The 27227-nt window shown below is 48.2% G+C and overlaps 1 protein-coding gene across 1 annotated transcript; it reads right to left on the reverse strand.

The window, feature by feature from the left end:
• Nucleotides 1–1693: 1693 nt before the first annotated feature.
• Nucleotides 1694–27191, reverse strand: LOC140375898 (uncharacterized). Its single transcript, XM_072461944.1, has 11 exons — nt 27101–27191; nt 25820–25961; nt 25087–25521; nt 24418–24640; nt 18963–20436; nt 18741–18908; nt 18555–18664; nt 18211–18388; nt 15219–15319; nt 15137–15161; nt 1694–3082 (listed from the first exon to the last, which is right to left on the reverse strand). The coding sequence occupies exons 1-11, from the start codon at nt 27168–27170 to the stop codon at nt 2799–2801; spliced, it is 3210 nt and encodes a 1069-aa protein (XP_072318045.1). The 5' UTR covers nt 27171–27191; the 3' UTR covers nt 1694–2798.
• Between the last annotated feature and the right edge of the window lie 36 nt (nt 27192–27227).

Raw genomic sequence — 27227 nt, forward strand, 5'->3', positions numbered from 1 at the left:
CCAGCCTCTTGTCCAGTCCCTTGTCCAGCATCTTGTCCAGTTCCTTGTCCAGCCTCTTGTCTAGTCCCTTGTCCAGTTCCTTGTCTAGTCCCTTGTCCAGTCCCTTGTCCAGTCCCTTGTCCAGCCTCTTGTCCAGTCCCTTGTCCAGCCTCTTGTCCAGTTCCTTGTCCAGTCCCTTGTCCAGTTCCTTGTCCAGCCTCTTGTCCAGTCCCTTGTCCAGCATCTTGTCCAGTTCCTTGTCCAGCCTCTTGTCCAGTCCCTTGTCCAGCCTCTTGTCCAGTCCCTTGTCCAGTCCCTTGTCCAGCATCTTGTCCAGTTCCTTGTCCAGCTTCTTGTCCAGTCCCTTGTCCAGTTCCTTGTCCAGCCTCTTGTCCAGTCCCTTGTCCAGCATCTTGTCCAGTTCCTTGTCCAGCCTCTTGTCTAGTCCCTTGTCCAGCCTCTTGTCCAGTCCCTTGTCCAGTCCCTTGTCCAGCATCTTGTCCAGTTCCTTGTCCAGCCTCTTGTCCAGTCCCTTGTCCAGTCCCTTGTCCAGCATCTTGTCCAGTTCCTTGTCCAGCCTCTTGTCCAGTCCCTTGTCCAGTCCCTTGTCCAGCCTCTTGTCCAGCCTCTTGTCCAGTCCCTTGTCCAGTCCCTTGTCCAGCCTCTTGTCCAGTCCCTTGTCCAGCCTCTTGTCCAGCCTCTTGTCCAGCCTCTTGTCCAGTCCCTTGTCCAGCCTCTTGTCCAGTCCCTTGTCCAGTCCCTTGTCCAGCCTCTTGTCCAGTCCCTTGTCCAGCCTCTTGTCCAGCCTCTTGTCCAGTCCCTTGTCCAGTCCCTTGTCCAGCCTCTTGTCCAGTCCCTTGTCCAGCCTCTTGTCCAGCCTCTTGTCCAGCCTCTTGTCCAGTCCCTTGTCCAGCCTCTTGTCCAGTCCCTTGTCCAGCCTCTTGTCCAGTCCCTTGTCCAGTCCCTTGTCCAGTCCCTTGTCCAGCCTCTTGTCCAGTCCCTTGTCCAGTCCCTTGTCCAGTCCCTTGTCCAGTCCCTTGTCCAGCCTCTTGTCCAGTCCCTTGTCCAGCCTCCGTCACATAAAGTCTAATATTTCACACAAATACATTTTATCTCTGTAAATATTAAATTAAATTGAATCTTCAGAATTTTCACATCAACAACGTCCAAACTTTACATTTTATATGTTTATGTCACACAAAAAAACACAATATAAAACATTTCATAAAAGTGTCAAATCCAAATTCTGTTTCAATAAAAAAGAAAAATAACGTTTAAAATTCGTCCTTTTCTCTCGTTAAACTCTGATCGTCATTAAAGGAGAAACATGTCACTTTCCTGTGGTTTTAAAAGTGAGCTAATGAGCAGAGAAAAGCTTCACTGCGGAACCTTCTGGAGTCGAGCCACGAGACAAACTCCAAGTCATTATTAGAGCTCGTTTGGGGCTTTAAACGGATAAAGTGAGACTCTAGAAACTCTAAGAACAATCTGACGTCTTTATGTTTCCCCCGGGGCCGACAGGGAACTGCACAGGGAACTACACAGGGAACTGCACAGGGAACTGCACAGGGAACTACACAGGGAACTACACAGGGAACTGCACAGGGAACTACACAGGGAACTGCACAGGGAACTGCACAGGGAACTGCACAGGGAACTGCACAGGGAACTGCACAGGGAACTACACAGGGAACTACACAGGGAACTGCACAGGGAACTGCACAGGGAACTGCACAGGGAACTGCACAGGGAACTGCACAGGGAACTACACAGGGAACTACACAGGGAACTGCACAGGGAACTACACAGGGAACTACACAGGGAACTACACAGGGAACTGCACAGGGAACTGCACAGGGAACTGCACAGGGAACTGCACAGGGAACTGCACAGGGAACTACACAGGGAACTACACAGGGAACTGCACAGGGAACTGCACAGGGAACTACACAGGGGACCAAACAGGGAACCGCACGGGGAACCACACGGGGGACTGCACAGGGAACTGCACGGGGAACTGCACAGGGAACTGCACAGGGAACTGCACAGGGAACTGCACAGGGAACTGTACAGGGAACTACACAGGGAACTACACAGGGAACTGCACAGGGAACTATGCACAGGGAACTGCACAGGGAACTACACAGGGAACTACACGGGGAACTACACAGGCCCATGATACGAGCTGATGTGACGAGACAGAACCAGTCTGACATCACAGGTGGAACAGGACGTCACTGGTGGAACATGACGTCACGGGTGGAACATGACGTCACATGTAGAACATGACGTCACAGGTAGAACATGACATCACGGGTAGAACATGACGTCACGGGTGGAACATGACGTCACTGGTGGAACATGACGTCACGGGTGGAACATGACATCACGGGTAGAACATGACGTCACAGGTGGAACATGACATCACAGGTGGAACATGACGTCACAGGTGGAACATGACGTCACGGGTGGAACATGACGTCACGGGTAGAACATGACGTCACAGGTAGAACATGACGTCACTGGTAGAACATGACGTCACTGGTGGAACATGACGGAGTGTTTCTGAGGCTCGGAGGGGAGAGAGAGAGAGAACAGAGTAATATGTGTCCTTTAAGTCTCTTTTTGTTGCATTTTCAGTTCATTTTGTCATTGTGTATTTAATCAACAAAGGAAATACTTAACAACAATAATAATAATAATAATCATACTAATATTAATAATGATCATGTGACTGAGCTACAAGAGAAAAACCTGTGGAAAAATATGTGCAAACAATCTGTTAAATCCAAAAGTCCAAAGTTTGTTCAAATCATTTGTCACTGGACGATCTGCGGCATCTCGCTCCAGGCTTTGGACTTCTTCTGGGCCAACGCCATCCAGGGGGGCCCGGCCTGAGGGGACGAGACCCTGGGAGGGGGAGAGGGCGCTGAGGCTGGCCTGGAGGGGGCGCTGGAGGGGGCGCTGGAGGGGGCAGAGGTAGGAGGAGACAGTGGCATGGCCGGGGCAGGAGCGGGGAAGGAGTGGCTGGGTTTCCGCGGTCGGGGCGGGGCAGGAGTGGGAGGCGACAGCGGCGATGCAGGTTTGAGATTTGGCGAAGTCACTGAAAGAAAAAATACCACTTTGTTTTAGTTTTAACAAAATATGTTAATCTGTGTTTCCATGATTCATGATTCAATAAAAGGCGTTTAGTAATTCCAGTGTGTGTGAGGGGCGTGGCTAAAGCTAGTGTGTGTGAGGGGCGTGGCTAAAGCTAGCGTGTGTGAGGGGCGTGGCTAAAGCTAGTGTGTGTGAGGGGCGTGGCTAAAGCTAGCGTGTGTGAGGGGCGTGGCTAAAGCTAGCGTGTGTGAGGGGCGCAGCTAAAGCTAGTGTGTGTGAGGGGCGTGGCTAAAGCTAGTGTGTGAGGGGCGTGGCTAAAGCTAGCGTGTGTGAGGGGCGCAGCTAAAGCTAGTGTGTGTGAGGGGCGCGGCTAAAGCTAGTGTGTGTGAGGGGCGTGGCTAAAGCTAGCGTGTGTGAGGGGCGCAGCTAAAGCTAGTGTGTGTGAGGGGCGCAGCTAAAGCTAGTGTGTGTGAGGGGCGTGGCTAAAGCTAGCGTGTGTGAGGGGCGTGGCTAAAGCTAGCGTGTGTGAGGGGCGTGGCTAAAGCTAGTGTGTGTGAGGGGCGTGGCTAAAGCTAGCGTGTGTGAGGGGCGTGGCTAAAGCTAGTGTGTGTGAGGGGCGTGGCTAAAGCTAGCGTGTGTGAGGGGCGTGGCTAAAGCTAGTGTGTGAGGGGCGTGGCTAAAGCTAGCGTGTGTGAGGGGCGTGGCTAAAGCTAGCGTGTGTGAGGGGCGTGGCTAAAGCTAGCGTGTGTGAGGGGCGTGGCTAAAGCTAGCGTGTGTGAGGGGCGTGGCTAAAGCTAGTGTGTGTGAGGGGCGTGGCTAAAGCTAGTGTGTGAGAGGGGCGTGGCTAAAGCTAGTGTGTGAGAGGGGCGTGGCTAAAGCTAGTGTGTGAGGGGCGTGGCTAAAGCTAGTGTGTGTGAAGGGCGTGGCTAAAGCTAGCGTGTGTGAGGGGCGCGGCTAAAGCTAGCGTGTGTGAGGGGCGCGGCTAAAGCTAGTGTGTGAGAGGCGTGGCTAAAGCTATTGCGTGTGAGGGGCGTGGCTAAAGCTAGCGTGTGTGAGGGGCGTGGCTAAAGCTAGTGTGTGAGGGGCGTGGCTAAAGCTAGTGTGTGAGGGGCGTGGCTAAAGCTAGCGTGTGTGAGGGGCGTGGCTAAAGCTAGCGTGTGTGAGGGGCGTGGCTAAAGCTAGCGTGTGTGAGGGGCGTGGCTAAAGCTAGTGTGTGTGAGGGGCGTGGCTAAAGCTAGCGTGTGTGAGGGGCGTGGCTAAAGCTAGTGTGTGTGAGGGGCGTGGCTAAAGCTAGTGTGTGAGAGGGGCGTGGCTAAAGCTAGTGTGTGAGAGGGGCGTGGCTAAAGCTAGTGTGTGAGGGGCGTGGCTAAAGCTAGTGTGTGTGAAGGGCGTGGCTAAAGCTAGCGTGTGTGAGGGGCGCGGCTAAAGCTAGTGTGTGAGAGGCGTGGCTAAAGCTATTGCGTGTGAGGGGCGTGGCTAAAGCTAGCGTGTGTGAGGGGTGTGGCTAAAGCAAGTGTGTGTGAGGGGCGTGGCTAAAGCTAGCGTGTGTGAGGGGCGTGGCTAAAGCTAGTGTGTGTGAGGGGCGTGACTAAAGCTAGTGTGTGAGAGGGGCGTGGCTAAAGCTAGTGTGTGAGAGGGGCGTGGCTAAAGCTAGTGTGTGAGAGGGGCGTGGCTAAAGCTAGTGTGTGAGAGGGGCGTGGCTAAAGCTAGTGTGTGAGGGGCGTGGCTAAAGCTAGCGTGTGTGAGGGGCGTGGCTAAAGCTAGTGTGTGTGAGGGGCGTGGCTAAAGCTAGTGTGTGTGAGGGGCGTGGCTAAAGCTAGTGTGTGTGAGGGTCGTGGCTAAAGCTAGTGTGTGTGGGGCGTGGCTAAAGCTAGTGTGTGAGAGGGGCGTGGCTAAAGCTAGTGTGTGAGAGGGTCGTGGCTAAAGCTAGTGTGTGAGAGGGGCGTGGCTAAAGCTAGCGTGTGAGAGGGGCGCGGCTAAAGCTAGTGTGTGTGAGGGGCGTGGCTAAAGCTAGTGTGTGAGAGGGTCGTGGCTAAAGCTAGTGTGTGAGAGGGGCGTGGCTAAAGCTAGCGTGTGAGAGGGGCGCGGCTAAAGCTAGTGTGTGTGAGGGGCGTGGCTAAAGCTAGCGTGTGTGAGGGGCGTGGCTAAAGCTAGTGTGTGTGAGGGGCGTGGCTAAAGCTAGCGTGTGTGAGGGGCGTGGCTAAAGCTAGTGTGTGTGAGGGGCGTGGCTAAAGCTAGCGTGTGTGAGGGGCGTGGCTAAAGCTAGCGTGTGTGAGGGGCGTGGCTAAAGCTAGCGTGTGTGAGGGGCGTGGCTAAAGCTAGCGTGTGAGAGGGGCGTGGCTAAAGCTAGTGTGTGAGGGGCGTGGCTAAAGCTAGTGTGTGTGAAGGGCGTGGCTAAAGCTAGCGTGTGTGAGGGGCGCGGCTAAAGCTAGCGTGTGTGAGGGGCGCGGCTAAAGCTAGTGTGTGAGAGGCGTGGCTAAAGCTATTGCGTGTGAGGGGCGTGGCTAAAGCTAGCGTGTGTGAGGGGCGTGGCTAAAGCTAGTGTGTGAGGGGCGTGGCTAAAGCTAGCGTGTGTGAGGGGCGTGGCTAAAGCTAGCGTGTGTGAGGGGCGTGGCTAAAGCTAGCGTGTGTGAGGGGCGCGGCTAAAGCTAGTGTGTGAGAGGCGTGGCTAAAGCTATTGCGTGTGAGGGGCGTGGCTAAAGCTAGCGTGTGTGAGGGGTGTGGCTAAAGCAAGTGTGTGTGAGGGGCGTGGCTAAAGCTAGCGTGTGTGAGGGGCGTGGCTAAAGCTAGTGTGTGTGAGGGGCGTGACTAAAGCTAGTGTGTGAGAGGGGCGTGGCTAAAGCTAGTGTGTGAGAGGGGCGTGGCTAAAGCTAGTGTGTGAGAGGGGCGTGGCTAAAGCTAGTGTGTGAGAGGGGCGTGGCTAAAGCTAGTGTGTGAGGGGCGTGGCTAAAGCTAGCGTGTGTGAGGGGCGTGGCTAAAGCTAGTGTGTGTGAGGGGCGTGGCTAAAGCTAGTGTGTGTGAGGGGCGTGGCTAAAGCTAGTGTGTGTGAGGGTCGTGGCTAAAGCTAGTGTGTGTGGGGCGTGGCTAAAGCTAGTGTGTGAGAGGGGCGTGGCTAAAGCTAGCGTGTGAGAGGGTCGTGGCTAAAGCTAGCGTGTGAGAGGGGCGTGGCTAAAGCTAGCGTGTGAGAGGGGCGCGGCTAAAGCTAGTGTGTGTGAGGGGCGTGGCTAAAGCTAGTGTGTGAGAGGGTCGTGGCTAAAGCTAGCGTGTGAGAGGGGCGTGGCTAAAGCTAGCGTGTGAGAGGGGCGCGGCTAAAGCTAGCGTGTGTGAGGGGCGTGGCTAAAGCTAGCGTGTGTGAGGGGCGTGGCTAAAGCTAGCGTGTGTGAGGGGCGTGGCTAAAGCTAGCGTGTGTGAGGGGCGTGGCTAAAGCTAGCGTGTGTGAGGGGCGTGGCTAAAGCTAGCGTGTGTGAGGGGCGTGGCTAAAGCTAGCGTGTGTGAGGGGCGTGGCTAAAGCTAACGTGTGAGAGGGGCGTGGCTAAAGCTAGTGTGTGAGGGGCGTGGCTAAAGCTAGTGTGTGTGAAGGGCGCGGCTAAAGCTAGCGTGTGTGAGGGGCGCGGCTAAAGCTAGCGTGTGTGAGGGGCGCGGCTAAAGCTAGCGTGTGTGAGGGGCGCGGCTAAAGCTAGTGTGTGAGAGGCGTGGCTAAAGCTATTGCGTGTGAGGGGCGTGGCTAAAGCTAGCGTGTGTGAGGGGCGTGGCTAAAGCTAGTGTGTGAGGGGCGTGGCTAAAGCTAGCGTGTGTGAGGGGCGTGGCTAAAGCTAGCGTGTGTGAGGGGCGTGGCTAAAGCTAGCGTGTGTGAGGGGCGTGGCTAAAGCTAGCGTGTGTGAGGGGCGTGGCTAAAGCTAGCGTGTGTGAGGGGCGTGGCTAAAGCTAGCGTGTGTGAGGGGCGTGGCTAAAGCTAGCGTGTGTGAGGGGCGTGGCTAAAGCTAGTGTGTGTGAGGGGCGTGGCTAAAGCTAGTGTGTGAGAGGGGCGTGGCTAAAGCTAGTGTGTGAGAGGGGCGTGGCTAAAGCTAGTGTGTGAGGGGCGTGGCTAAAGCTAGTGTGTGTGAAGGGCGTGGCTAAAGCTAGCGTGTGTGAGGGGCGCGGCTAAAGCTAGTGTGTGAGAGGCGTGGCTAAAGCTATTGCGTGTGAGGGGCGTGGCTAAAGCTAGCGTGTGTGAGGGGTGTGGCTAAAGCAAGTGTGTGTGAGGGGCGTGGCTAAAGCTAGCGTGTGTGAGGGGCGTGACTAAAGCTAGTGTGTGAGAGGGGCGTGGCTAAAGCTAGTGTGTGAGAGGGGCGTGGCTAAAGCTAGTGTGTGAGAGGGGCGTGGCTAAAGCTAGTGTGTGAGAGGGGCGTGGCTAAAGCTAGTGTGTGAGGGGCGTGGCTAAAGCTAGTGTGTGAGGGGCGTGGCTAAAGCTAGCGTGTGTGAGGGGCGTGGCTAAAGCTAGTGTGTGTGAGGGGCGTGGCTAAAGCTAGTGTGTGTGAGGGTCGTGGCTAAAGCTAGTGTGTGTGGGGCGTGGCTAAAGCTAGTGTGTGAGAGGGGCGTGGCTAAAGCTAGTGTGTGAGAGGGTCGTGGCTAAAGCTAGTGTGTGAGAGGGGCGTGGCTAAAGCTAGCGTGTGAGAGGGGCGCGGCTAAAGCTAGTGTGTGTGAGGGGCGTGGCTAAAGCTAGCGTGTGTGAGGGGCGTGGCTAAAGCTAGTGTTTGTGAGGGGCGTGGCTAAAGCTAGCGTGTGTGAGGGGCGTGGCTAAAGCTAGTGTGTGTGAGGGGCGTGGCTAAAGCTAGCGTGTGTGAGGGGCGTGGCTAAAGCTAGCGTGTGTGAGGGGCGTGGCTAAAGCTAGCGTGTGTGAGGGGCGTGGCTAAAGCTAGCGTGTGTGAGGGGCGTGGCTAAAGCTAGTGTGTGAGGGGCGTGGCTAAAGCTAGCGTGTGTGAGGGGCGTGGCTAAAGCTAGCGTGTGTGAGGGGCGTGGCTAAAGCTAGTGTGTGTGAGGGGCGTGGCTAAAGCTAGCGTGTGTGAGGGGCGCAGCTAAAGCTAGTGTGTGTGAGGGGCGTGGCTAAAGCTAGTGTGTGAGGGGCGCGGCTAAAGCTAGCGTGTGTGAGGGGCGCAGCTAAAGCTAGCGTGTGTGAGGGGCGCAGCTAAAGCTAGTGTGTGTGAGGGGCGCAGCTAAAGCTAGTGTGTGTGAGGGGCGTGGCTAAAGCTAGCGTGTGTGAGGGGCGTGGCTAAAGCTAGTGTGTGTGTGAGGGGCGTGGCTAAAGCTAGCGTGTGTGTGAGGGGCGTGGCTAAAGCTAGCGTGTGTGAGGGGCGTGGCTAAAGCTAGTGTGTGTGAGGGGCGTGGCTAAAGCTAGCGTGTGTGAGGGGCGTGGCTAAAGCTAGTGTGTGAGGGGCGTGGCTAAAGCTAGCGTGTGTGAGGGGCGTGGCTAAAGCTAGCGTGTGTGAGGGCCGTGGCTAAAGCTAGTGTGTGTGAGGGGCGTGGCTAAAGCTAGCGTGTGTGAGGGGCGTGGCTAAAGCTAGTGTGTGTGAGGGGCGTGGCTAAAGCTAGTGTGTGAGAGGGGCGTGGCTAAAGCTAGTGTGTGAGAGGGGCGTGGCTAAAGCTAGTGTGTGAGGGGCGTGGCTAAAGCTAGTGTGTGTGAAGGGCGTGGCTAAAGCTAGCGTGTGTGAAGGGCGTGGCTAAAGCTAGCGTGTGTGAGGGGCGCGGCTAAAGCTAGTGTGTGAGAGGCGTGGCTAAAGCTATTGCGTGTGAGGGGCGTGGCTAAAGCTAGCGTGTGTGAGGGGTGTGGCTAAAGCAAGTGTGTGTGAGGGGCGTGGCTAAAGCTAGCGTGTGTGAGGGGCGTGGCTAAAGCTAGTGTGTGTGAGGGGCGTGACTAAAGCTAGTGTGTGAGAGGGGCGTGGCTAAAGCTAGTGTGTGAGAGGGGCGTGGCTAAAGCTAGTGTGTGAGAGGGGCGTGGCTAAAGCTAGTGTGTGAGGGGCGTGGCTAAAGCTAGCGTGTGTGAGGGGCGTGGCTAAAGCTAGTGTGTGAGAGGGGCGTGGCTAAAGCTAGTGTGTGTGAGGGGCGTGGCTAAAGCTAGTGTGTGTGAGGGTCGTGGCTAAAGCTAGTGTGTGTGGGGCGTGGCTAAAGCTAGTGTGTGAGAGGGGCGTGGCTAAAGCTAGTGTGTGAGAGGGTCGTGGCTAAAGCTAGTGTGTGAGAGGGGCGTGGCTAAAGCTAGCGTGTGAGAGGGGCGCAGCTAAAGCTAGTGTGTGTGAGGGGCGTGGCTAAAACTAGCAGGTGTGAGGGGCGTGGCTAAAGCTAGTGTGTGTGAGGGGCGTGGCTAAAGCTAGCGTGTGTGAGGGGTGTGGCTAAAGCAAGTGTGTGTGAGGGGCGTGGCTAAAGCTAGCGTGTGTGAGGGGCGTGGCTAAAGCTAGTGTGTGTGAGGGGCGTGACTAAAGCTAGTGTGTGAGAGGGGCGTGGCTAAAGCTAGTGTGTGAGAGGGGCGTGGCTAAAGCTAGTGTGTGAGAGGGGCGTGGCTAAAGCTAGTGTGTGAGGGGCGTGGCTAAAGCTAGCGTGTGTGAGGGGCGTGGCTAAAGCTAGCGTGTGTGAGGGGCGTGGCTAAAGCTAGTGTGTGTGAGGGGCGTGGCTAAAGCTAGTTTGTGTGAGGGGCGTGGCTAAAGCTAGTGTGTGTGAGGGTCGTGGCTAAAGCTAGTGTGTGTGGGGCGTGGCTAAAGCTAGTGTGTGAGAGGGGCGTGGCTAAAGCTAGTGTGTGAGAGGGTCGTGGCTAAAGCTAGTGTGTGAGAGGGGCGTGGCTAAAGCTAGTGTGTGTGAGGGGCGTGGCTAAAGCTAGTGTGTGTGAGGGTCGTGGCTAAAGCTAGTGTGTGTGGGGCGTGGCTAAAGCTAGTGTGTGAGAGGGGCGTGGCTAAAGCTAGTGTGTGAGAGGGTCGTGGCTAAAGCTAGTGTGTGAGAGGGGCGTGGCTAAAGCTAGCGTGTGAGAGGGGCGTGGCTAAAGCTAGCGTGTGTGAGGGGCGCGGCTAAAGCTAGCGTGTGTGAGGGGCGCGGCTAAAGCTAGCGTGTGTGAGGGGCGTGGCTAAAGCTAGCGAGTGGGAGGGGCGTGGCCAAAGCTAGCGTGTGTGAGGGGCGTGGCGTTTGAACCTCTCTTTATGTCATGCTAATGCTAATGCTAATGTCAGACGCTTTATGACCTGGAAATATCAGATTGTGGCTCCTGACAAAGCGAGTGCCATGAACAGGAAACAGCTGTTGCTAACGTGCTTTGCTAGCTTTGTTTTCTAACGTGCTTTGCTAGCTTTGTGTTGCTAACGTGCTTTGCTAGCTTTGTTATGCTAACGTGCTTTGCTAGCTCTGTGTTGCTAACGTGCTTTGCTAGCTCTGTGTTGCTAACGTGCTTTGCTAGCTCTGTGTTGCTAACGTGCTTTGCTAGCTCTGTGTTGCTAACGTGCTTTGCTAGCTCTGTGTTGCTAACGTGCTTTGCTAGCTCTGTGTTGCTAAGGCTCCACATAGTCGTTAGCATCAGTGAAAACAAGTTAGAGTTTTGTGTTTCTCTTCCTGAGTCTGTGTTCTCTGTCTCGTCCAATCATCTGTCTGTGCTGTGAGCTCCTCCCCCTGAGATAAGAGCCAGACGCTTTGGGAGCCAGAACCTCTCAGGGGCGGGCCAGAACCTCTCAGGGGCGGGCCAGAACCTCTCAGGGGCGGGCCAGAACCTCTCAGGGGCGGGCCAGAACCTCTCAGGGGCGGGCCAGAACCTCTCAGGGGCGGGCCAGAACCTCTCAGGGGCCAGAACCTCTCAGGGGCGGGCCAGAACCTCTCAGGGGCCAGAACCTCTCAGGGGCCAGAACCTCTCAGGGGCCACTTTGGGTCCAGACTCTTCAGGACTGAACCGGTGGAACACGTGTCTTTAGATGTAAAACTACTAAAGTGCAGAACTATCCTCTTAAATCTTTGTTTGAAGAATGTACTTCAAGTTCCTTTTATTTTTACCGTTAAATTTAGCATTTTTGAGATGTTGAAATATGGACTAATGTCTCCACTACACAATAGTTCCAGAGCTTTTGAATGATAAATAAAGAGTTCTTTTAGCTCTGGTTGTATGATGTTTACAGTGTTTAGTCTGACCCACATGTGGTGTAAGTGATGATGTCATGGTGTTTGTGGGTCAGAGCCGGGGTCGTCCACCAGAGGGCAGTGTTCACACAGCATTGTGTAAAGCAGCTTTATATAAGGTTCATGAAAGAGCCACATGTAATGTATGTAATGTATGTAATGTATGTAATGTATGTGATGTATGTAATGTATGTGATGTATGTGATGTATGTGATGTATGTAATGTATGTGATGTATGTGATGTATGTAATGTATGTAATGTATGTAATGTATGTAATGTATGTAATGTATGTGATGTATGTAATGTATGTGATGTATGTGATGTATGTAATGTATGTAATGTATGTAATGTATGTGATGTATGTAATGTATGTGATGTATGTGATGTATGTAATGTATGTGATGTATGTGATGTATGTAATGTATGTGATGTATGTGATGTATGTAATGTATGTGATGTATGTAATGTATGTAATGTATGTAATGTATGTGATGTATGTAATGTATGTGATGTATGTGATGTATGTAATGTATGTAATGTATGTAATGTATGTGATGTATGTAATGTATGTGACCCAAACCAGATATTATTCAAAATCTAATAGAAGTCAACAAAAGTAACACTAAATTCCTTTTCAGCACTGTAGCTAGGCTAACAAACTGTCACAGTGCAGTAGAGCCCTCAATCCCAGCTACACTTAGCTCTGATGATTTCCTCCTATTTTTTAATAATAAAATAAAAACAATCAGAGATAAATTAGATGAAATTACCCCCGCTATTAGCCCTGAACTAGCCCAAGCTGTAAATCTAACGTCCCATATAAATCCACCTGTAAACCTAGAAAGGTTCACAGCTGTTGATCGAGCAGAGATAACTTCAGCCATTATGTCCTCTAAAAGCTCCACTTGTGTCCTAGACCCCATTCCAAGCAGACTCCTCAAAGACATTCTTCCCCTAATTATAGACCCTATTCTTAATATAATAAATACTTCACTCGAAAGTGGCTATGTTCCACAGTCCTTCAAACATGCAGTCATTAAACCTCTTCTGAAAAAGCCTAATCTAGATCCCGACCTATTGGTAAACTACAGACCTATTTCAAATCTTCCCTTCGTCTCTAAAATCCTTGAAAAAGTTGTAGTAAAACAGCTTTGTCGCCACCTGCAGGACAATAACTTATTTGAAGTTTTCCAGTCAGGGTTCAGAGCCCACCACAGCAGGGTTCAGAGCCCACCACAGCAGGGTTCAGAGCCCACCACAGCAGGGTTCAGAGCCCACCACAGCAGGGTTCAGAGCCCACCACAGCAGGGTTCAGAGCCCACCACAGCAGGGTTCAGAGCCCACCACAGCAGGGTTCAGAGCCCACCACAGCAGGGTTCAGAGCCCACCACAGCAGGGTTCAGAGCCCACCACAGCACTGAAACTGCACTAGTTAAAGTCACAAATGATTTGTTATTAGCCGCTGACGATGGACTGGTCTCAATCCTGGTTCTGTTGGACCTCAGCGCAGCGTTTGACACCATCGACCACAACATTCTACTGCAGAGGTTAGAATGTGATGTAGGTGTTGGAGGAACAGCCCTCAGCTGTTTTAAATCCTATCTATCTGATAGGTTCCAATTTGTTAATGTAAACCAGAGCTCCTCACCAAGCTCTAAAGTAATTTACGGTGTGCCACAGGGTTCGGTACTCGGTCCAATTCTGTTTACTCTTTATATGCTACCATTAGGCAACATTATCAGAAAGCATGACATTAACTTCCACTGCTATGCAGACGACACTCAGCTGTATTTATCAATGAAACCTGATCAGAGCGATCAAGTAGACAGACTTAGTACTTGTGTGAAGGAGATAAAAACCTGGATGACACTAAACTACCTGCTTCTTAACCCTGAAAAAACCGAGGTCATTGTGCTTGGCCCTAAGCATCTACGAGACGCTCTATCTGAGCAGATAGTCACACTGGACAATGTCAGTGTAGCCTCCAGTTCTACTGTAAGAAACCTTGGAGTCTTATTTGACCAGGAGCTCTCATTTAAAGCTCATATAAATCAAGCTTGTAAAACAGCCTATTTCCATTTGTGCAACAAGAGCCAAAATCAGAAGAATCCTGCCTAAAAGTGATGCCGAAAAACTTATCCATGCATTTGTAACGACTAGATTAGACTACTGTAACTCCCTGCTTGCAGCGTGTCCTAAAAGCTCCATAAAAAGCTTTCAACTGGTTCAAAATGCAGCAGCAAGATTACTAACAGGAACAAAAAGAAGAGAGCACACGGTGCTGGAGTCTCTTCACTGGCTCCCCGTCGAGTCCAGAATCAAATTCAAAATTCTACTCTTGACCTACAAAGCCATAAATGACATGGCCCCATCCTACCTCAAAGATGCTATAGAACCATATCATCCAAACAGAGCTCTTCGCTCTCAGAATGCTGGCCTTCTGGTGGTGCCAAGAGTCTCTAAAAGTACTGTAGGAGGTAGAGCGTTTAGCTACCAAGCTCCTGTGTTATGGAATCAGCTCCCGACCCATGTTAAATATGCTGACACAGTCTCTTCATTTAAGTCCAGGCTTAAAACGTTCCTCTTCGAAATCGCTTATGGTCAGAGTAGTTAGGAACAGAAAGATAAACCCACAGCTTCAGCTACGCTGCCCTAGGAGTAACTGTGCTGGGGGAAGTATGACAGCTTGAGCACTATCCTCTTCTTCTGACTACTTATGCTATCAAACAATATTTATTTTTTAATTCCACTTGCAAACTGTTCACCGCCTTCTTTTTCTTTCTCTCACTCCTGAGGACCTGTGGACCCAGATGTCCCTCTCCTGGTGAAGTGGTCCCTGCCCCATGTGGACGGTCCCTCATCTGCCTGAAGAGTGGGTCCAGCTCGCCTCCGACGGTCCCTCATCTGCCTGAAGAGTGGGTCCAGCTCGCCTCCGACGGTCCCTCATCTGCCTGAAGAGTGGGTCCAGCTCGCCTCCGACGGTCCCTCATCTGCCTGAAGAGTGGGTCCAGCTCGACTCAGACGGTCCCTCATCTGCCTGAAGAGTGGGTCCTGCTCGACTCCGACGGTCCCTCATCTGCCTGAAGAGTGGGTCCAGCTCCAGTCTCCTCGTGTCCGTCTGTCCGTCTGTGAGAGTCGGATCTCTCCTTCACTGGAACTCCTCCAGGTTTCTACGCTTTTTTCCCAAAGAGGTTTTTTTTTGTAGTTTTTCCTGGCCGAGAAGGAGAGTCTAAGGACAGAGGACCCTGGGACATCGTCCCTCGCCACCACAGACATTGTCTGACTTCATCGCCACCACAGACATTGTTGATTCATTTCTCCCTGTGGCCCTCAGAGGCAACTGTTGTTGTGATTTTGGGCCTTACAAAAATAAATTGATTTGATTTGATTTGATTTGATGTGATGTATGTAATGTATGTGATGTATGTGATGTATGTAATGTATGTGATGTATGTAATGTATGTAATGTATGTGATGTATGTAAAGTATGTAAAGTATGTAAAGTATGTAATGTATGTAAAGTATGTGATGTATGTAATGTATGTGATGTATGTGATGTATGTAATGTATGTGATGTATGTGATGTATGTAATGTATGTGATGTATGTGATGTATGTAATGTATGTAATGTATGTGATGTATGTAAAGTATGTAATGTATGTAAAGTATGTAATGTATGTAAAGTATGTAAAGTATGTAATGTATGTAAAGTATGTAATGTATGTAATGTATGTAATGTATGTAATGTATGTGATGTATGTGATGTATGTGATGTATGTGATGTATGTAATGTATGTGATGTATGTGATGTATGTGATGTATGTGATGTATGTAATGTATGTGATGTATGTAAAGTATGTAATGTATGTAATGTATGTAATGTATGTGATGTATGTAATGTATGTAATGTATGTGATGTATGTAATGTATGTGACTGACCTGCTGCTGCCTGTAGTGCTTCCTCCTGCAAGAAAAGAAACTATTAACAGTCTAACAAGACAGGACTAAACCAGGTCTAAACCAGGTCTAAACCAGGTCTAAATTGTACCTTGGAGTTTTCTTTGTAAATCTTCTTTTTTTGTTTGGCCACAGAGATCCAGCTCGGAGCCTCAGACGCTGCATCTGAACACAAGTTATTATCATTATTATCATTATCATTATTATCATTATTAGGCCCGAGCGCCACAAGCTGGCGAGAGGCCTATTAATCTCGTAAGGCCGTGCGAAGCACGGCTGCGAAAGTGCGCACGTAGTGCGCACAAAATCGCCCACTCGCCCACTTCCAAACACTCACTAACGCACTCCTTCACTCACGCACGCCCCGTGCATACTAATTAGTTGTAGGAAAATGGAACATTACCGTTGTAAACGGGCGAAGCCCGTGCAAAAGTGCGCACTAAACGAGCACTTTATATGGCATATATTGGCACTCATTTGCGCTAAGTAGCTCACGAATACGTTCCCCATCTCTTGCATGTTCCGTGCATATAAACATGTAATGCAAAAATTGAACATTATTACTGTATAGAGGGCCAAAAACACAAAGTGGGCGGAGCCCACTCAAAATTAACGAAAGTACCCGTCAGTGACCAGGGACCCACACCATGAGGTAGGAAAGCGCGAGCGCTTTCCAAAAATGTATAGTTTATGATATTTGAAAAATGGGAAACATTGTTTTCGCATCGGAATATTCTTCTTTCTTCTTTCTTCTTCTTTCTTTCTTCTCGGGACCAACCCCCCTATTTTTCACCCAGTGAACATTGACGAAAAGTCACAAAAATTTGCACACCTCTAAAAATCGTGCCTCTCTACATTCTGGCTATTTCCCTTTACTAAAATAAAAAAAATTGGCGCGTCAGCGCCCCCAAATGTACCAAAAATGCATTGAGAGATGGGAAATGACCCAAAAAAAATCTGATCGTAGAATCATGAAATTTGGCGCAGAGGTAGATGGTGACAAGAGAAGTAAAAAATATTATTACGGCAACGCCGTCCGCCCAACCAAATGTCGGCCATATTGCTTCAAAAATGGCTAAACATGACTTCGGAGTTTTTCCAAACGTCGTACTTTTACGAACTCCTCCCAGGGCGTTGGCCCTAAAAAGCTGAAATTTGGTGAAAATGCTACTGAGGAGTGGGACATCAAAAGTTGCAAACTGTAGCTAGAATTTCAGAAATCTCCCATATTTAAAATTTCTGCCGTTTGCGCAGATAAAGTCCGAATTGCGTCAAATTAGAATCAGTTGTTAAACTCTTTGCCCTAAACCTACTTGAAGTGAAATAAATTAATTTGGCGCCACAGCGCCCCCTACAGATTTTGTATGGAGGTTAAATGTTTAGTTTTGCGAAATTATATGAAATTTGACACACAACTCAATTTTAGCCCCATCAAAAAAAGTCAATGAGACCCATGTCATAATTGTTATGTCGTTGCCGTAACGATGACCGAAACCTCCCACTTTATTCCAAGGGGGAAATCGCCAGAACATGTTTACACTTTAGACTTTCACAAACTCCTCCCAGGGCGTCAGCCCTATTAACCTGAAATTTGGTGAGACTCATCTTCAGGACCATCAAAAGTTATCCACATTTTTATTCAAAAAGTCACGGTGTCTGTGCGGCAAAGCCGGACATTTTGCCAAGAATTCAAAATAAAATTGCTTTTTGATGGTAAAACAAAGGGGAGAAGATGTGACAGCGTCACAGATTCAGCAGTAGGCGTAATAAAAGGACAATTGCGGCGTGGCGGCGGCGGCATGGCGAGGGCCGATCATTGCCGCTTGCGGCTTTAATTATCATTATTATCATTACTGTCATTAGTTCATGTAGAATGTGTCTCAGGGACAGTTCAGAGGAGACGCCCTTCAGGAGGCGGAGCCTCTGGTCTGATTCTACACTTCTGAGACTCACGTGACTAAAACACAATTATATCTCAGATTTGACATTTGACTAAACATTTGCCCGTTTGTGTAAAGGTCATTCCACAGCTGTTACCATAGCAACCAGAGAGTAAACAAGAGCCAATCTCCACATCAATGACACAACAGTTCTGATCTGACGACGTCACACTGACGACGACACACTGACGACGACACACTGACGACGACACACTGACGACGTCACACTGACGACGTCACACTGACGACGTCACACTGACGACGACACACTGACGACGACACACTGACGACGACACACTGACGACGTCACACTGACGACGTCACACTGACGACGTCACACTGACGACGTCACACTGACGACGTCACACTGACGACGTCACACTGACGACGTCACACTGACGACGTCACACTGATGACGACACACTGACGACGTCACACTGATGACGTCACACTGACGACGTCACACTGATGACGTCACACTGACGACGTCACACTGACGACGTCACACTGATGACGTCACACTGATGACGACACACTGATGACGTCACACTGACGACGACACACTGATGACGACACACTGATGACGTCACACTGATGACGACACACTGATGACGTCACACTGATGACGTCACACTGACGACGACACACTGATGACGACACACTGACGACGTCACACTGATGACGTCACACTGATGACGTCACACTGATGACGACACACTGATGACGTCACACTGATGACGTCACACTGACGACGACACACTGATGACGACACACTGATGACGTCACACTGATGACGACACACTGATGACGTCACACTGATGACGTCACACTGACGACGACACACTGATGACGACACACTGACGACGTCACACTGATGACGTCACAGAGGGACTCAGCTCCACTTCCTGTCACTTTAAACTCTTATTTTTCATAACGTCTTCACAAACTGCAACTTAAACTGTGATAAACGTTTACCACAGATGCCCTCCCACCAAACGGGGTCAGGAGGAGAAGAACCTTAGAGCCTTCATGAGGACTTTAGAGCTATTTTAGAGTTACATTTGGCAGCTCTAAAATAAAACTCTAATATTAGAACAAAAACAAAAGCTCTGAAACCTGAAAGTGGTTTGGGTTTATTCCCGCTCTCCAGCTCCGGTTTCCGGGGCAACACAAGCTTGTTGGGGATTGGTGGGTTTGAGGGCGGGTTCTTGTTTGTGATTGGCTGGCTCAGAACCGCAGGCTTGACTGTGATTGGCTGATTCAGAGCCGTGGGTTTGATGCCGATTGGTTCAGGCTGTAGAGACAAACATAGAAACTTAGAGTCACACACGGCTCTGCCACAGCTGCCCCGGGACAGACTGGCAGGAGACACACCACATTCACAGGCAATAGTGTGTTGCTCAAGGACACAAGGTCAGAGGCCGCTGAGTTTGTGACCTGAGGAAGTCAAATCCACCGACCTGTTTGTCTTCTGTGAGGAACCTGTGCAGCGCCTGAGTCCGCCTCAAACGCACCCCAAAAGGATTGTGGGAAACGCCCTCTGACACGCCCCCCGAGGTCGAGGTCGAGTCTGAGACCAGAAGAAACACGTTTAAGAGAGGTGAACGTAAAGACGGGACAGAATCGCTGGACACTTTGAACTTCACCTTCACGTTTCCCAGGATGCTTTGCTCCGCTCGGACTCTTCTCCTCCGTCTCTGGTCCAGGTCCAGAGCCGGACTCTTGGACTTGATCAGAACCAGGACCAGGTCTGGACTCTGGGTCTCGCTGTGTCTTTAGTTCAAACTTCGACTCTAGAACTGGTCCAGACCCTGGTTCAGACCCTGGTCCAGACCCTGGTCCAGACCCTGGTTCAGACCCTGGTTCAGACCCTGGTCCAGACCCTGGTTCCTGGACTTGTTCGGACCCGGGGCCAGGCCTGGACTCTGCTGGGACGTCTTTGTGGTTCCGGGCTCCGGTTGCTGGAGGTTTCTGAGTCACGTTTTCCTCTTTTTCCCCGATGGAGTGAGACCGTTTCCAGACTGAAGCGACGGTGAACTTGGGCCTGTTCCTCTGGACTTTCCACTCTTCGTCTTCACATTTTACCACTTCTCGTTCCACCTTTTCTTGCTCTCGCGACTCGTCTTTCTCCTCCGAAGAAGACGACAACCGTTTTTCTTTTCGTGCTTCGTCATGAAAAATGTCAGTTTTATCTTCACTTTGTTCGAGTTCCTGCGACTTTGAACTTTCCTCTTGCCTTTTGTGGAGTTTCTCAGACTTCTCTTGCTTCTTTTCACTTTCACACACTGAAACTTCTCGCCCTTTCGTCTCCTCCTTTTCACATTCGTCCTTCAGACGTTCGACAGTTGGAAAACTAAACTCGTTCTTTGCGTTTGGAGACACGAGATTGATTTCCAAAGACGTCGTTTTGCTCAAAAGCGTTTTGCCTGAAGCTTTGTCGTTTTCTCTTTCTTCCGTTTCATTTTTCTCAATAGTTTCAGCCTCGTTCGGATCGTTTTGCTCAGAATTGGTTTGTTCAAACTCCATTTCAGTTTCTTCATCTTCTTTTTGGTTTCCTTCAGGCAACATTTCGTCTTTCTGTTCCAAAACATCTTCAGATAAAGTTGCAACAACTTCAGCTGAAGCTTGTGCCTCGAGTTCAGCTTCCACTTCCTCCACATCTTCCTCTTCCCTCTCGATCACTTCCTTCTCGTCTAAAATGTCCTCCACATCTTCCTCTTCCCTCTCGATCACTTCCTTCTCGTCTAAAATGTCCTCCACATCTTCCTCTTCCCTCTCGATCACTTCCTTCTCGTCTAAAATGTCCTCCACATCTTCCTCTTCCCTCTCGATCACTTCCTTCTCGTCTAAAATGTCCTCCACATCTTCCTCTTCCCTCTCGATCACTTCCTTCTCGTCTAAAATGTCCTCCACATCTTCCTCTTCCCTCTCGATCACTTCCTTCTCGTCTAAAATGTCCTCCACATCTTCCTCTTCCCTCTCGATCACTTCCTTCTCGTCTAAAATGTCCTCCACATCTTCCTCTTCCCTCTCGATCACTTCCTTCTCGTCTAAAATGTCCTCCACATCTTCCTCTTCCCTCTCGATCACTTCCTTCTCGTCTAAAATGTCCTCCACATCTTCCTCTTCCCTCTCGATCACTTCCTTCTCGTCCACAATGTCCTCCACATCTTCCTCTTCCCTCTCGATCACTTCCTTCTCGTCCACAATGTCCTCCTCTTCCTGTTTGTCTTCTGATTGGTGATGTTCCTTCAAGTTGGGACCTTCTTCCTTGTCCTCGTCTTCACCGTCCGATTGTGTCGAATGTAAAGCCACATCGACGCGCTCCGTTTCACAAACGAGCTGAAAAAGTAAGTAAAGTGAGGTTACGTAAAGTAAGGTAAAGTAAGTAAAGTCAAGTAAAGTTAGTAAAGTAAAGTAAGCAAAGTAAGGTCACGTAAGTAAAGTAAAGTAAGTAAAGTCACATAAAGTAAAGTAAAGTAAAGTGACGTAAAGTAAGGTAAAGTAAAGTAAGGTCACGTAAAGTAAAGTAAGGTAACGTAAAGTAAGTAAAGTAAAGAAAGAAGTAAGGTCACGTAAGTAAAGTAAAGTAAGTAAAGTAAGGTCAAGTAAGTAAAGTAAAGTAAGTAAAGTAAGGTCAAGTAAGTAAAGTAAAGTAAGGTCACGTAAGTAAAGTAAAGTAAGGTAAAGTAAGTAAAGTAAGGTAAAGTAAGTAAAGTAAGTAAAGTAAGGTAAAGTAAAGTAAGTAAAGTAAGGTCAAGTAAGTAAAGTAAAGTAAGTAAAGTACGGTCAAGTAAGTAAAGTAAAGTAAGTAAAGTAAGGTCAAATAAGTAAAGTAAAGTAAGTAAAGTAAGGTAAAGTAAAGTAAGTAAAGTAAGGTAAAGTAAAGTAAGTAAAGTAAGTAAAGTAAGGTCAAGTAAGTAAAGTAAGCAAAGTAAGGTCACGTAAAGTAAGTAAAGTAAGGTCACGTAAAGTAAGGTAAAGTAAGTAAAGTAAAGTTAGTAAAGTAAAGTAAAGTAAGTAAAGTAAGGTCAGATAAGTAAAGTAAAGTAAGCAAAGTAAGGTAACGTAAAGTAAGTAAAGTAAGGTCACGTAAAGTAAAGTAAAGTCACATAAAGTCACGTAAAGTAAATTAAGTAAAGTAAGGTAAAGTAAGTCAAGTCAAGTCAAGTAAGTAAAGTAATAAGTAAAGTAAGGTAAAGTAAGGTAAAGTAAAGTAAGGTAAAGTAAGTAAAGTAAAGTAAGGTCACGTAATGTAAGGTAAATTAAGGTCAAGTAAAGTAAAGTAAGTAAAGTACGGTCACGTAAAGTAAGGTAAAGTAAAGTAAGGTCACGTAAAGTAAAGTGAGGTCACGTAAAGTAAAGTGAGGTCACGTAAAGTAAAGTAAAGTAAGTAAAGTCACATAAAGTAAAGTAAAGTAAAGTCACGTAAAGTAAGGTAAAGTAAAGTAAGGTCACATAAAGTAAAGTAAGGTCACGTAAAGTAAGTAAAGTAAAGTAAGAAGTAAGGTCACGTAAGTAAAGTAAGGTAAAGTAAGGTCACGTAATGTAAGTTAAATTAAGGTAGAGTAAGTAAAGTAAAGTAATTAAAGTTAGGTAACGTAAAGTAAAGTAAAGTAAAGTAAAGTAAAGTAAGTAAAGTAAAGTAAAGTAAAGTAAAGTAAGTAAAGTAAGTAAAGTAAGGTCAAGTAAGTAAAGTAAAGTAAGGTAAAGTATAGTAAGTAAAGTAAGGTCAAGTAAGTAAAGTAAAGTAAGTAAAGTACGGTCAAGTAAGTAAAGTAAAGTAAGTAAAGTAAGGTCAAATAAGTAAAGTAAAGTAAGTAAAGTAAGGTAAAGTAAAGTAAGTAAAGTAAGTAAAGTAAGGTCAAGTAAGTAAAGTAAAGTAAGCAAAGTAAGGTAACGTAAAGTAAGTAAAGTAAGGTCACGTAAAGTAAAGTAAAGTCACATGAAGTCACGTAAAGTAAATTAAGTAAAGTAAGGTAAAGTAAGTCAAGTCAAGTCAAGTAAGTAAAGTAATAAGTAAAGTAAGGTAAAGTAAGGTAAAGTAAAGTAAGGTAAAGTAAGTAAAGTAAAGTAAGGTCACGTAATGTAAGGTAAATTAAGGTCAAGTAAAGTAAAGTAAGTAAAGTACGGTCACGTAAAGTAAGGTAAAGTAAAGTAAGGTCACGTAAAGTAAAGTGAGGTCACGTAAAGTAAAGTAAAGTAAGTAAAGTCACATAAAGTAAAGTAAAGTAAAGTCACGTAAAGTAAGGTAAAGTAAAGTAAGGTCACGTAAAGTAAAGTAAGGTCACGTAAAGTAAGTAAAGTAAAGTAAGAAGTAAGGTCACGTAAGTAAAGTAAGGTAAAGTAAGGTCACGTAATGTAAGTTAAATTAAGGTAGAGTAAGTAAAGTAAAGTAATTAAAGTTAGGTAACGTAAAGTAAAGTAAAGTAAGTAAAGTAAAGTAAAGTAAGTAAAGTAAGGTCAAGTAAGTAAAGTAAAGTAAGGTAAAGTATAGTAAGTAAAGTAAGGTCAAGTAAGTAAAGTAAAGTAAGTAAAGTACGGTCAAGTAAGTAAAGTAAAGTAAGTAAAGTAAGGTCAAATAAGTAAAGTAAAGTAAGTAAAGTAAGGTAAAGTAAAGTAAGTAAAGTAAGTAAAGTAAGGTCAAGTAAGTAAAGTAAAGTAAGCAAAGTAAGGTAACGTAAAGTAAGTAAAGTAAGGTCACGTAAAGTAAAGTAAAGTCACATGAAGTCACGTAAAGTAAATTAAGTAAAGTAAGGTAAAGTAAGTCAAGTCAAGTCAAGTAAGTAAAGTAATAAGTAAAGTAAGGTAAAGTAAGGTAAAGTAAAGTAAGGTAAAGTAAGTAAAGTAAAGTAAGGTCACGTAATGTAAGGTAAATTAAGGTCAAGTAAAGTAAAGTAAGTAAAGTACGGTCACGTAAAGTAAGGTAAAGTAAAGTAAGGTCACGTAAAGTAAAGTGAGGTCACGTAAAGTAAAGTAAAGTAAGTTAAGTAAGTTAAGTCAGTAAAGTAAATAAAGTTAGGTCACGTAAAGCAAGTAAAGTAAAGTAAGTGAAGTAAGTAAAGTAAAATAAGTAAAGTGAGTAAAGTAAGGTAAAGTAAGGTAAAGTAAGGTAAAGTAAGGTAAAGTAAGTAAAGTCAAGTAATGTGAAGTTAGTAAAGTTAGGTAAAGTAAAGTAAAGTAAGGTAAAGTTAGTAAAGTAAAGTCAAGTAATGTGTAGTTAGTAAAGTTAGGTAAAGTAAAGTAAGTAAAGTTAGGTCACATAAAGTAAAGTAAGGTCACGTAAAGTAAAGTAAATTAAGTAAAGTAAGGTTAATTAAGTCAAGTCAAGTAAGTAAAGTAATAAGTAAAGTAAGGTAAAGTAAGGTCACGTAAGTAAAGTAAAGAAAGGTAAAGTTAGTAAAGTCAAGTAAAGTCAACTAAGGTGAAGTTAGTGAAGTCATGTAAAGTAAAGTAAGTAAAGTACGGTCACATAAAGTAAGGTAAAGTAAGTAAAGTAAAGTAAGGTCACGTAAAGTAAAGTAAGGTCACGTAAGGTAAAGTAAGTTAAGTAAAATAAGTAAAGTGAGTAAAGTAAAGTAAGTAAAGTAAGGTAAAGTACGTAAAGTCAAGTAATGTGAAGTTAGTAAAGTTAGGTAAAGTAAAGTCAGTAAAGTTAGGTCACATAAAGTAAAGTAAGGTCACGTAAAGTAAAGTAAAGTCACGTAAAGTAAAGTAAAGTCACGTAAAGTAAAGTAAAGTCACGTAAAGTAAGGTAAAGTAAAGTCACGTAAAGTAAGGTAAAGTAAGTAAAGTAAGGTAAAGTAAAGTAAGTAAAGTAAGGTAAAGTAAAGTAAAGTAAGTAAAGTAAGGTCACGTAAGTAAAGTAAAGTAAGGTAAAGTAAAGTAAAGTAAGGTAAAGTAAAGTAAAGTAAAGTAAGGTAAGGTAAGGTAAGGTAAAATAAGTAAGTAAGTAAAACCTGATCACTGCAGTGTCCTCTCAAAACACAACCTTTTATGTCATTAAATTAAATAATATCTGACACGTCCAGGCCCCTCCTCCTCAGGGTCAGGTGTCAGGCACGCTGCCCTCCAGTGGTGACCCCTCGCATGAGCGTCTGTGTATTTGAAGAGGCTTTTCTACATTTGATTGTATTTTCTGTAAATAATAAATGTTAAGTGTCACGTTTGATTCATTTTTAATGTTAATGTCACTTATTCTAACGCAGCCTCTGAAGCTTCTGCTGCCACATGTTTTTCACTCACTCTGGTGTTTCTGTCAGGTCAAACGTCTCTGCCACGAGCCACAGCTGCCCTGGGGCAGGACACATGACCCACTCTCACCTCTTTGGGCCTGAAATGCTCCACGATCGGTTCTTCCTCTGAGTCGTCTTCAACACTTTTCACCTCATCATCTGCGTCTTTATAAAAGGACACGCCCACTTCCTGGTCCTCAGAATGCACTTCCTGTTTATGTCCTTCTTCTTGGACATGTTCAGTGGACCGTCTGACCAGGAGCTCCTCTTCCTCCTTGTCCTCCTCGTCCTCCAGCTGAGAACGACACAAACTTTACTCTTTCACTTTCTCCAAAAACTGTGACTCGATAATGAAAGAGAAAAGAAAGAAAAGTCTTTATCATTTGATGCAGACGGAGCGCAGCAGTCTCAGTCTCAGTTTGTCTCATTTTGTCTCATTTTGTTCTTTTAGAAAATACTTTAAAGTGAAAACACAAAATAAACTCATTTACAAAAGACTCAAGCTTCAAAATAAAAGTACAGTCTGAATAGTATTTCCCACATGATCCTTTTCCTTTGCGAGCTGAGTGGACACACTGAGGCCCCCTACAGCTCCCCAGAGGAACTGCACCACACTTTGGAAACCACAAGAGTCAAGAAGAAACTGAACTAAACTGACTCAAAACATGTGATGTTATTTATATTCTCCCGTCACTGACATCTCACACACACATTTAGATATTCGAACGCTCTAATCTCTTAAAAGCTCTAAAAGTGCCTCCTCACCTCCGTCTTCTCCGCCTCCTGTGGCTCCCTCTGGTGGTGGTCTGTGTGCATTACAGCCAAAGTGCTCAGTGGAGTTTTCAAGGAGCTGAGGACTTCCTGGAGCAGAGACCCCTCCTCCTCCTGCTCAGGCTCCTCCTCCTGCCCCGGCTCCTCCTCCTCCTGCTCCTCCTCCTCTGTCAGTGTCAGCTCTTTCTCTTCTTCTACTTCTCTTTCCTCTCGCTCTTCTGCTCTCTGCTCCTCTTCCTCTGCTCTCTGCTCCTCTTCCTCTGCTCTCTGCTCCTCTTCCTCTGCTCTCTGCTCCTCTTCCTCGTTTAGTTTGTCCTCCAAAGACGAGTCAGACAGATGGAGTTTGTATCCGGAGCCGTAGTTAAATCCTGGCGGGTCGAGCAGATACTCTCTCTGACCAGCAGAGGGCGCTGCATTGGGGCTGGGAGAGACAAACAGCATTCACATGATGAAGAAGTAATCAAACCAGGTCTAAACCCTAAACCAGGACTAAACCAGGTCTAAACCAGGACTAAACCAGGACTAAACCAGGTCTAAACCAGGTCTAAACCGGGACTAAACCGGGACTAAACCGGGACTAAACCAGGTCTAAACCAGGTCTCATTTATGATTTATGAAGTTTAGATACGTTCAAATTTTATTTATGACAAAATGAAACAACCAGGAAAAGCAGCAAATGTTTGAGAGTTTACAGTTTCACGCCTTCAGTTTCTTCTCACCTGGGACTGTCCTCCTGCTCCTCCCTCTGCTCCTGCTCCTCCCTCTGCTCCTCCTCCTCCTCCTCCTCCTCCTCCTGCTCCTGCTCCTCATTCTCAGCTGAATCCGTCACGACTCCGACATTTTCAGGCTTCAGCTCCTCGTCTGCAGCGGCCGAAGAACGAGAGAAACATTTTAAATCAGAGTTTATTATGGGGGGGTGGGCGTGGGGGGTGGGGGGGTGAGTGTGGGGGGTGGGGGGTGATCGTGGGGGGTGGGGGGTGAGCGTGGGGGGTGAGTGTGGGGGGGTGAGTGTGGGGGGTGGGGGGGTGATCGTGGGGGTGGGGGGGTGAGCGTGGGGGGTGGGGGGTGAGCGTGGGGGGTGAGTGTGGGGGGTGGGGGGGTGATCGTGGGGGGTGGGGGGGTGAGTGTGGGGGGTGGGGGTGAGCGTGGGGGGTGAGTGTGGGGGGTGAGCGTGGGGGGTGAGCGTGGGGGGGGTGAGTGTGGGGGGGTGAGTGGGGGGGTGAGTGTGGGGGGGTGAGCGTGGGGGGGTGAGTGGGGGGGTGAGTGTGGGGGGGTGAGTGTGGGGGGTGAGTGTGGGGGGGTGAGTGTGGGGGGGTGAGTGGGGGGGTGAGTGTGGGGGGGTGAGTGGGGGGTGAGTGTGGGGGGGTGAGTGTGGGGGGGTGAGTGTGGGGGGGTGAGTGGGGGGGTGAGTGTGGGGGGTGAGTGTGGGGGGGTGAGCGTGGGGGGGTGAGTGGGGGGGTGAGTGTGGGGGGGTGGTGTGGGGGGTGAGTGGGGGGGTGAGTGTGGGGGGGTGAGTGTGGGGGGGGTGAGTGGGGGGGTGAGCGTGGGGGGGTGAGTGGGGGGGTGAGTGTGGGGGGTGAGTGTGGGGGGGTGAGCGTGGGGGGGGTGAGTGTGGGGGGGTGAGTGGGGGGGTGAGTGTGGGGGGGTGAGCGTGGGGGGTGAGTGTGGGGGGGTGAGTGGGGGGGTGAGTGTGGGGGGGTGAGTGTGGGGGGGTGAGTGGGGGGGTGAGTGTGGGGGGGTGAGTGTGGGGGGTGAGCGTGGGGGGTGAGTGTGGGGGGGTGAGTGTGGGGGGGTGAGTGTGGGGGGTGAGTGTGGGGGGTGAGTGTGGGGGGGTGAGTGGGGGGGGTGAGTGGGGGGGGTGAGTGTGGGGACCAACAGTCGCTTGAGTTCTCAAATTGGCGTAAAATCCTCTGTTATTCCTTTAACGGAAGTAAAAGTGTGACACGTTTAGCACAGATGCCCTCCCAGAGTGAGCGTTAGAACCTTCAGACGCCACTGACCTGTGGGCGTGGTCACAGAGTCTGCTCCAGGTCCAAGCTCCGCCCTCTGAAACAGACCACACCAAACCATTTACAGTTTGATTTATTAGAGTTTAGTCAGAGCTTAGAGTTTTGTTAGAGTTTAGTT

This window comes from Eucyclogobius newberryi, unplaced genomic scaffold, assembly GCF_026437365.1.
Source record: "Eucyclogobius newberryi isolate DKJ021-1_F unplaced genomic scaffold, fEucNew1.0.hap1 SCAF_351, whole genome shotgun sequence".
Classification (NCBI taxonomy): domain Eukaryota; kingdom Metazoa; phylum Chordata; class Actinopteri; order Gobiiformes; family Gobiidae; genus Eucyclogobius; species Eucyclogobius newberryi.

Bases quoted from the DNA above. Each gene is read 5' to 3' on its own strand.
- LOC140375898 (XM_072461944.1), bottom strand. From the start codon at position 27,170: ATGGTTTGGTGTGGTCTGTTTCAGAGGGCGGAGCTTGGACCTGGAGCA. The intron at 20,437-24,417 runs GTGAGAGTGGGT...TTACTTTTTCAG, and splicing joins AGCATTTCAGGCCCAAAGAG to CTCGTTTGTGAAACGGAGCG. The intron at 18,389-18,554 runs GTCGGTGGATTT...TTGTCTCTACAG, and splicing joins TCCTCACAGAAGACAAACAG to CCTGAACCAATCGGCATCAA.